At 38.0% G+C, this 10,088-nt stretch overlaps 2 protein-coding genes across 2 annotated transcripts; both read left to right on the plus strand.

Moving 5' to 3' along the window:
• Positions 1 to 2,869: 2,869 nt before the first annotated feature.
• On the plus strand, positions 2,870 to 4,672 carry LOC106312850 (protein trichome birefringence-like 21). Its single transcript, XM_013750527.1, has 3 exons — positions 2,870 to 3,366; positions 3,493 to 3,827; positions 3,904 to 4,672. The coding sequence occupies exons 1-3, from the start codon at positions 3,051 to 3,053 to the stop codon at positions 4,663 to 4,665; spliced, it is 1,413 nt and encodes a 470-aa protein (XP_013605981.1). The 5' UTR covers positions 2,870 to 3,050; the 3' UTR covers positions 4,666 to 4,672.
• Positions 4,673 to 6,512: 1,840 nt separating this feature from the next.
• Positions 6,513 to 9,405, plus strand: LOC106318639 (putative endo-1,3(4)-beta-glucanase 2). The gene is made up of 2 exons (XM_013756699.1): positions 6,513 to 8,406; positions 8,812 to 9,405. Exons 1-2 carry the CDS (start codon positions 6,598 to 6,600, stop codon positions 9,277 to 9,279), a joined length of 2,277 nt encoding a protein of 758 aa, XP_013612153.1. The 5' UTR covers positions 6,513 to 6,597; the 3' UTR covers positions 9,280 to 9,405.
• Positions 9,406 to 10,088: the final 683 nt, after the last annotated feature.

Raw genomic sequence — 10,088 nt, forward strand, 5'->3', positions numbered from 1 at the left:
TTTGCAAATGCTTCATTGACGCTTTTCACCGTCGAGACTAGTATTCTGGATTCAGATCAACATAGTCTATGGCCAAATGGTGGTACAAAAAAGATTATCTTTAAAATAAATTCTTTTGAACTGAGAGAAAGAAGAACATATATTGCTATGGACGACTGGTAGGAAAGGCAAACACACTGCAAACTCTTCATGCTAAAATCATAATTTTGTATTTAAATTCTTTTTCATGAATCTTTTTTCTTCTAATCATATTATAACCTTTTCATTTTCTTTTGATGTTTTAGATTTTGGCAAAAGCTACCGCTGCACGTTGAAAAAGGTAATCTAAACAAAATAGGTCAATAATATTTTAAAAAGAACTAAATCAATTATCGATTGGCTGGAATATGTTTTAATTCTTGTGAAAGTGATAATTTAGGGAGCGAGAGTTAGAGAGCTCCCATGGAAGCACAAATACAAGCCCCCTGAGTAACATTAGAAGCACCACAAGAAAATAAGAGAGGAAAATGTGGTGATAGAAGGCAACAAACGGGTTTAAGAAATTCAGATGATAGGGAAACGAGAAAGATTCATGTTTTAAGACCTAATTTGATCAGGTTGGTTTTCCTTTTTTATCTGTGTGTTTATAATTTTACAGAAATATGGTAATATTATTTTTGTTTACACTCGGTTCAACATATATATATAAAGTGTCACCAAAATTGTAGGTTCTCATAAGAACTCCAAGCAAGTATAACATTGAAACTGAAATATAAAAGAATGGATGAAAGAAAACAAAAACATATATAAAAGAAGAAAGAAAAAAAAACTAAAAACATTGGTATTTTAACCGTAGTTGTTCAGGAGATCCTTTTCTTCAATTTGTTTTCATTTGTAATGATTTATTTTGTTTCTCAATAGAGTTCAGTAATTTTCATTCAATTTGTGTTCATGTTGGATTGTTTTTAGATATAAACATCAAACATTTTTTTTTAAATCTCAAAATAAAATTTATTTTTGTTATAAATTAAATGTATACAATTATATATATATACACTGATGTTCGTGCATAGCACGGGAGCAACACTAGTACTATACAAATATAAAATTAGTTTTTAATATTTCATAAATTATTTTTAAATATTTATCATAAAATTATCTCTACCAAATTATTCATAATAATATACCCAAACATATCCTAAAAAATTCCTGGTCTCTTTACTAGTCAATCAATAAGAAACATCTATACTATTATTTATAAAGTGATTTTGCTTATTTGTCATGCTCTCCATAATTTTAGGTTATTTTGCTTACTTGTCATGTTTTTTATTATTTTAGGTAATTTTGATTATTTATCATATGCTTAATAATTATAATTAATAGTTTTACTTAATAAACAGTTATATAATGTGGACAAACAAATTAAGCGTCCGTAAAATTCACCCTTTTTCCGCCTGAACGCAAGTAAAGAAGTGAACGACAGTTTTCAAAACACATGCAATACCAATAAGGTGATGGCAGGACAAAGTAGTAGTAGGAGTAGCATAGATAAATCAAAGGAAGAAGAAGGTGGACTCACTTTCCAGCAACATTTGAGTCAGAGAGAAACTGCACTGATGAAAATTATGTTGATGAGGAAACATCATGCCATCATTAATTTATTAATTTAAACAACACAACTATTTCAAAATTTCTAATTGGAATTACAATTATAATTATTTTAAACAAGTTAGGACCAATTCTTATTTTCATATGATGTAAGATGTTTTAAACTCTATAGTTTCATTTTTTCATTCATTCCAAGTTGTCTCGATTATAGTTTTTGACATCTATATTTATTTACTTTTGATATTTGTTTTTTTTAGTTGGAGTTCTATGTTTTCCTTTTTTCTTTGAGTTTGAAATATTAAGAGAAAATCGGTTTTGTTACATTGAGTTTTGGAATTATGAATTAGGTATTCTGAATTTTTCAGTAGTTATTTCACGTGTATGTTTTACTACTGTTTAATCTATAAGAAAAATATGCTTTTATATTAAGTCTAGAGAGTTGCTAATCATGTTATGAACATGTGTTAAATGGTTTAGTTTCTAAAAGGGCTAAAGTAGATATATTTTTAATGAATAATTAGATTTATCATTATGTAATTAACCATAAATTAACTTTAATAATAAAACTATCATTATCTATTGTTTCTTTTACTAAAAGTAAACTTATGAAATATTAAGATAAGTCAATGTATATATTGATCAAGTAAACCAATGAAATATTATAATTATCTCAATTTGTTTTTTTTTAAGTTTTCTTCTAAATTACCATTGAACTTTAGTTTTTATTTAATTTTTATTTATTTTGTTCTTACTTGGATTTTGTGTGTGTTTTAGTATTTTTTTTGGTAATTTAATACATGTTTCTAGTTCAAAAATAAAAAGTAGATTAAGAGATACCAAAAGTTCACATTCTTACTTTACTTAATATGTGGAATATTTGATATGTATTATGCTCTTACGATCTCATAATTTTATAGCTTTCCTTTGTGTTAATGAGACGTAGACCGAAATAAAAATCGAAGAAAACTAAAATGATTAATAATATAAAGAGTAAGTTATCATGATGTGCATCATATATATTAATAATTATTAGTAAAACGATTATGACCGCATGTGCGGGCAAAACACCTGGTTTCAAATATTTAGTAAGAAAAGAACTTCTAAAGTAAATCACATTAAAATTTAAAAAATGATATATTTAAAAAGTGTCTCACCATTGGAATAAATTTCTTAGATTATTTTGTACTGACACTAATACTACTGACTACTGAGGTACTCAGCAATGAGGTTGCTTTAGTGACCAAAACCAAAAGTCTTCCTGCTCTGCTTTTTAAATGGATATATAATGAAATAGTCAAATATTGCCACTTGCCACCACGACGAGCACACCATTACCGCCAAAGTTATGTATATAATATAATTACAGTTAGCTCAATACTAACCACCATAATGAAATAGTCATTATATGATCACCACGAGCTCACCATTACCCACCATAATTGTATATAGAGATACAAATATTTATGATAAGACCATGCACCATAGTCTTGAAGCAGACAATGGAGCTTCTTCCTTTATTTGCAGCGATACAAAGAACACCACGAGTTGCACTTACATTATCATTTGTTCTATTTACCCTCACAATAGTCCCTGCCTTATATTCTCTCCTAGCCAATCCAACCTTACCTCTACTGATCTCATCATCCGAGACTGATGGCCCCTTTCCATCGGATCATGTGCATCTCAGTCCTCTGAATTCTCCATCTTTTCGGACTCTTTCACCTGTGAATAGTCCCATTCCTGCTCCACCATATCATACAAGACATCAGAAGTCTTCATCCGGTAAGATTCCTTCACCTAACATTAGTCCAATTCCGGTTCCACCTGATCATACTCTTTCGAGACATCAGCATTCTTCATCCCATCAGAGTTCCTCACCTGTCAACGGTCCCATTCCCGCTCCACTCAATTCATCCCCAGTCACAACGTCAACATTAAGGACGCAGATCAGAGATGATGAGCAGAGGTGTGATCTTTTCAAAGGGGAATGGATACCAAACGAAGAATCACCATACTATAACAACGCGACTTGCTGGGCGATACAGGAGCACCAGAACTGCATGAAGTTCGGGAGACCGGACACCGGGTTCATGAGATGGAGGTGGAAGCCGGACGGCTGCGACCTCCCCATCTTTGATCCTAATGAGTTTTTAGAAATGGTTAGAGGCAAATCCATGGGGTTTGTTGGTGATTCCATTAGCAGAAACCAAGTCCAGTCTCTCTTGTGCCTTCTCTCTAGGGTACAAAAATCCAATCTAGTCTTCAATGATAACCAACATCTCTCTCTATGTGTTGACTTTTTTCATTTCCTTGTAGGTGGAATATCCTGAAGACATTTCTTCTTCACCAGATATAGCTTTCAAAGTATGGAACTACACATCCTATAACTTCATTCTACATGTCATGTGGTCACCGTATCTAGTGAAGACTACTAAACCTGACCCTACAGACGCCAAGTCCAACTTCTTTAGTCTATACCTCGACCAGTATGACACCAAGTGGACGAGTCAGATCAACCAGCTTGACTACCTGATTATATCATCAGGCCACTGGTTTTACCGGCCTCTTATTTTCTACGAAAACGAAAAACTCTCCGGATGCCAATACTGTTCGTTACCAAACACAACTGAGTTGCCTTTGCACTATGGATACACGAAGGCTTTAAGAACATCTCTAAGAGCTATACTCGAGAATTTCACTGGTTTGGCAATTTTGAGGAGTTTTTCTCCTCAGCATTTTGAAGGTGGGCCGTGGAACAAGGGAGGGGACTGTGCAAGGACACGACCATACAGAAGAAACGAGACGATACCCGAAGTTTCAGATCTCAAGATTCACGACATTCAACTGGAGGAATTTAGAGCTGCAGAAGAAGAGATGGAGAAGAAGATGGGTTTGAGACTGAGGCTGATGAACACGACGCAAGCAATGCTACTTCGACCAGATGGGCATCCTGGGAGATATGGCCATCTCCAGACTGAAGAGGTGAGTTCAAGAAATGATTGTATCCATTGGTGCCTGCCTGGACCGATTGATACTTGGAACGATATTTTGCTGCAAATGATGAAGACAGAAAAATAAAAACCATCCCTCAAGAATAGGTAGATGAGACTTATATCTTAAATCAACAAAAGAAATTGCAAAGAAAGATTTTTGTAGGAGTCTCAGTATTTGTGTTTGTTATGTATTCATATGCAAACACGAAAAACCATTTGCGAACAATGATCATATATATATCCCCTACAAAATTTTATACGGAGTATTGGGTTCCTACTGAAAATAATCTATCTAACATAGTTTTTTGGGGTTTCTATATGTTGGAGACTTGACAGTTCTGACTGGTGATAAACTAGTAACATTAACAACATGTCAGACTGAAGTATCACGTGTGAGAACATGAACAGACAGAGAAGCTTCTTGCTCAGGTTTCAAGTTTTCATCATCGTCTTCTAGCTCCTGCAACCCCATATTATATCAAGCAGTTCCAAAGGACCAACTTTCAAATTCAAAGTACCATTTTATATCTTATAACTTACCTTCAACTTTGTAAGAAGAGAATCTCTGCCTCATGTCTCTTCTCTTCTATCTTTATCTCACAAGATTGACATCGCATTCTCATATGCACTATTCTCTTCTACCAGCGTCTGCTCTCTCATTTGAGCCTCGTTTCAGAAAGAAGATCGATCACTCAATGAGAGATATTCAATAACTCATATCGATCAAGCTCACCTGTTCACGAGTAGCGGAGTGCGAATCAAGCTGAAAGAGTGAGGCAGTGGGCATGAAGGTGAGGCAGACGCGGGGCGATATCCGGTGGAAGCAATCTGATCCGTAGATCTTGGATCGAACGGCTGAGTGTTGTCGCTTTTCGGCCAAGCTCATCGACGTATTTCTGGTCTAATAACACACAAACAAGACTCACGGGGCGATCGCAGAGCTAAACAGAAGCGGTTGGTGTTTAAACCGGTTCGGTTTGATTGTGATAGCTCATTGGTACGGGTTTGGATTAAATTGGGTCTGAAATAGAAGAGAACGTAACGTGCGAAATGGCTTCTTTATCCATCGACCATCGTATGTATGGGATAGATAATGGGTCTTCACTCTTCAGAAAGAAGGCCTTTGAAAAAGATAAATTTAAACGCAAACTTAAGGAAAATTGGACAATTAGTGGATAAACACGTGAAGCAAAACAAGAAAACGTTGATGTCACATAAGCTTCTAATTATCTGTCCAGACAAAATTCTACAAATAAATATTCATAAACTTACCCTATTAAGAATTTGTTAAATACACTCTCTGTATCATTTTAAGAGGTGTTTAAGGTTTTTGCACAAATATTAAGAAAACACAAATTTTTATGAAATTAGTTTTGATAACATAAAATAACATTAAATAAAACTAATTCAACCAATAAAAAAAAAAGATGCCGCGTGTTTGTAATTTGCCATACAAATAAACCAATAAATGATTTCTTATCCTTTTCTAATTGGTGCAATAGGAGCCTACAAAAATAATGCATTGCCGCGTGTTTGTAATTTGCCTTTGCTTGCAATCAACCCTCTTCCCCGTTCCTAAGCAAAACATCAAATCAGAATATCTCAAACATTTGCCAAAACTATCCACAAAACAAGGAATTTTGTTAAATAACCAAGCCAAACATTGTAATATTCGATCAAATAGTTAAGTAAACAGTTTGATTCAAAATACAAACAACATTCCTACAAAATGTTGTAATACTGTAGTGAAATTCACATTCGTAATGTTCCACTTTGATTCATTTGGGTATTACCTCGATATCTTGTTTAGGTTTAGCATCTAGCAATTCTCCTGCACGCTCCCAACACCTTAGCTTGTAAACCATCCTTTTATTTTATTTTCATCTAAGCCAACTAAACTTATAAATTTTTAAAATATCCCATTATAAATTTCTTTCTAACCAAACACACCCCACGAGTCAAGACGTGTCAATTTACCAAATCCGCATTTATCTCTTTCTCCTCTTGACTAAGCAAAATGTTAAAGAAAGTGAGGCGAAAGGTCAAAGCCTTCGTCACCAAACCCTTTAAAAAGCCTAGCAGACCTTCAAGACCTCCATCATCACCAGAGCAACCACCACCACCACCACCACCTACTCATCCTCTTTCTCAACCACCATCTCCGCCGCCTCAAGAGATGTCTTCCTCGAGACAAAGGAACGCTCCGTTTCTCTTCCCGAGATCCGAATCATCCGTCTTACCCGACCCGTCTCGTTTCTTCAGCCACGATCTCCTCTCAACTCCTCTCCCCACAAACTCCTTCTTCCAAAACTTCACTCTCAAAAACGGCGACCAAGCCGAATACTTTCACCCTTACATCATCAAACCATCTCCTTCATCTCTCTCCATCTCGTACCCATCTCTTTCACACAACTCCGCCTTCATCTTCGAGGCTTTCAACGCCGACATCACCGTCTCCGGGTCAGACGGACCCGACCCGCATTCAAGAAAGACTCATCTGATCTCTTCCTTCAGCGATCTCGGCGTCACTCTCGATTTCCCTTCCCCTAATCTCAGATTCTTCCTCGTCAGAGGAAGCCCCTTCATCACCTGCTCTGTCTCCGGCACCTCCTCGATCACAATCTCAACGATCCACGCGGTTTTGTCCTTTTCCGGTAACAGCTCGTCCACCAAGTACACCGCCAAGCTCAACAACAACCAGACCTGGCTGATCTACGCCTCTTCCCCGGTTCACTTAAATCAAACCGGAGGCTCTTCGATTAACTGCGGTGCTGGATTTTCCGGTATTCTCCGGTTCGCCGTGCTACCTGATCCAAACCCGGATTTTGAATCAATCCTCGACCGGTTTAGCTGCTGTTACCCAGTCTCCGGCGACGCTGATCTCACAAAGCCGTTCACTTTGGAGTATAACTGGGAGAAGAGAGGCTACGGAGACCTCCTGATGCTCGCTCACCCTCTCCACCTCAAGCTTTTATCGACCCACGATTGCTCGATCGCCGTCCTAGAGAGCTTCCGTTACAGAAGCATCGACGGAGATCTTGTAGGCGTCGTCGGAGATTCGTGGGTTCTGAGACCCGACCCCGTTTCGGTGACGTGGCACTCCATCAAAGGAGTCGACGAAGATCGTCGCGAAGAGATCATCTCCGCTCTTATCAAAGACGTTAGCGACTTGGACTCCTCCGCTCCGGTCACGAGCTCTTCCTACTTCTACGCGAAGCTGATCGCGCGAGCCGCGAGGCTGGCTCTGATCGCCGAAGAAGTCTGCTATTTGGATGTGATCCCGGCCATCAGGAAGTATCTGAAGAGCATGATCGAGCCGTGGCTAGACGGGACTTTCGAGCCGAACGGGTTCCTCTACGATCCCACGTGGGGAGGCGTGATCACGAAGCAAGGGTCGAGAGACTCGGGAGCCGATTTCGGGTTCGGGATTTACAACGACCACCATTACCATCTCGGCTACTTCCTCTACGCGATTGCTGTGATGGCCAAGATCGATCCTTTGTGGGGGAAGAGGTACAGGCCTCAGGCGTATGCTCTGATGGCGGACTTCATGACGTTGGGGAAGAAGAAGATGAAGAAAGGGGCGAGCTTTAATTCTAATTCGGTTTACCCGCGGTTGAGATGTTTTGATCTCTTCAAGCTTCATTCTTGGGCTGGGGGGTTGACGGAGTTCGCCGACGGGAGGAATCAGGAGAGCACGAGCGAGGCTGTTAACGCTTATTACTCCGCTGCTTTGTTGGGGCTGGCTTACGGCGATACGCATCTGGTGGCGGCGGCTTCGACGGTTTTGACGTTGGAGATTCACGCCGCGAAGATGTGGTGGCAGGTACCGGTTTTAATCTTAAATAAAATAGAATTGAACCGGAGAAGTTGATTTTAACCGCTCAAACCGAGAATGTTTGATATGATAAGTTGATTAACCAAATGAATCCTATTCGGTTCAGTTTGGTTAATCAACTGATAGAAATCTAAGTTAATAGGTTTAGCTGGGTTATCTTTGGGTCGATTGGGTATAGTAAAACGTAAGTTTCGTTTGGATGTATTACCAAAACACAAACCAGTACGGTTCATGCTACATTCGGTTTAATTTTGGTTCTGGCTCTAGTTCGGATTGATTTGTAGACTTATGGTTTAATTGATAGAAATCCAAATTGAAATGCTTTAATTGGGTTTATCCTTGGTTCGATTTGGTTTAAGTAAAACTTAAGTATCTCGTCTTGGTGGGTGGCAGGTGAAAGAAGGCGACACTATTTACCCGGCAGACTTCACGGCGGAGAATCGTGTGGTTGGGGTATTATGGTCAACGAAGAGAGACAGTGGCTTATGGTTCGCGCCAAAGGAATGGAAAGAGTGTCGGCTTGGGATACAGTTATTACCGATACTCCCAGTGTCGGAGATTCTGTTCTCGGATGTGAAGTTCGTGAAGCAGCTCGTGAATTGGACCATGCCGGCGTTGTCGAGAGAAGGCGTCGGAGAAGGGTGGAAAGGGTTTGTGTATGCTTTGGAAAGTATTTATGACAAAGATGGAGCGATGGAGAAGGTTAGAGGATTAAATGGGCATGATGATGGGAACTCTCTGAGTAATCTGTTGTGGTGGATTCATAGTAGAGGTGGTGATGGTGATGACGACGACGAAGGTGGGTACGGTGGTCATGGTGGTGGCGGGAAGTATTGTTCGTTTGGTCATTATTGTAATTAGTTGCTGGCTTTTTGGTTTGTTAAATAAAGGGACACAATGTGTAATATATTGGGCTTAAGATTCTTAACCGGTCTATTTCTTGTGTTGGGTTTCAAAATCTTAAACATTGTGGATCCACCAATTTTATTTGAACCCATGTCTAGGCCAGGGCATTCGGACCCCGATCGGGTTTCGGTTTTTGTCCAATCGGATCTTGATTTTTCGGATTTATCAAAATCACCTCTATTCGGGTTATATGAAAGTTTGGTTCGAGACCGATTCAGGTTCTATCAAGTTTGGGTTTGAGGATAGAAAATTTTCAAAAAACCGGTACAACATGAGTAAAATCGATTCAAAAATAAGAAATGAACATCAACCGTGATCATTTAAAATCAAACGAAAGGTATACATAGTTATGGATAGAATGAAAAACGAATAAATGAAAGCATAAAACGAAAACCAAATTTTCATGAAATGAAAAATATTATTCAACAAAAACAAAACCAAAATCTATAAACTTCAAATTTTAACCGCCACTTTCAACCACCAATCTTCATGTAATCCCTTCTTCTTTATTAAAACAGGAGTAAACTTATAGAATAACCCTAAAAATTGCACAATATTTACAGTCAAATGCCATTGAAAATTAAATTAGTCTCAAATTAAAAATGATTGTATTTTCTACATATTCATTGTTTTCCTAAAATAACTCAGACGAACTACAAAGAAGGAAACAAATTATTAATAGCTCAAACGAACTATATCACTACAAGAAAACAGCATGGATTCTGAGGGAAAAAATCGTCGGAATTTCGTCGGAATATCGTTAT

Source organism: Brassica oleracea, chromosome C9 (assembly GCF_000695525.1).
Source record: "Brassica oleracea var. oleracea cultivar TO1000 chromosome C9, BOL, whole genome shotgun sequence".
In the NCBI taxonomy this organism is placed as follows: Eukaryota; Viridiplantae; Streptophyta; class Magnoliopsida; order Brassicales; family Brassicaceae; genus Brassica; species Brassica oleracea.

Coding starts and splice junctions, on each gene's coding strand:
- LOC106312850 (XM_013750527.1), top strand. CDS start 3,051: ATGATAAGACCATGCACCATAGTCTTGAAGCAGACAATGGAGCTTCTT. Junction 3,367..3,492: donor AAGACATCAGAAGTCTTCAT/CCGGTAAGATTC, acceptor TTCCCGCTCCAC/TCAATTCATCCCCAGTCACA. Junction 3,828..3,903: donor TCTTGTGCCTTCTCTCTAGG/GTACAAAAATCC, acceptor ATTTCCTTGTAG/GTGGAATATCCTGAAGACAT.
- LOC106318639 (XM_013756699.1), top strand. CDS start 6,598: ATGTTAAAGAAAGTGAGGCGAAAGGTCAAAGCCTTCGTCACCAAACCC. Junction 8,407..8,811: donor CCGCGAAGATGTGGTGGCAG/GTACCGGTTTTA, acceptor GGTGGGTGGCAG/GTGAAAGAAGGCGACACTAT.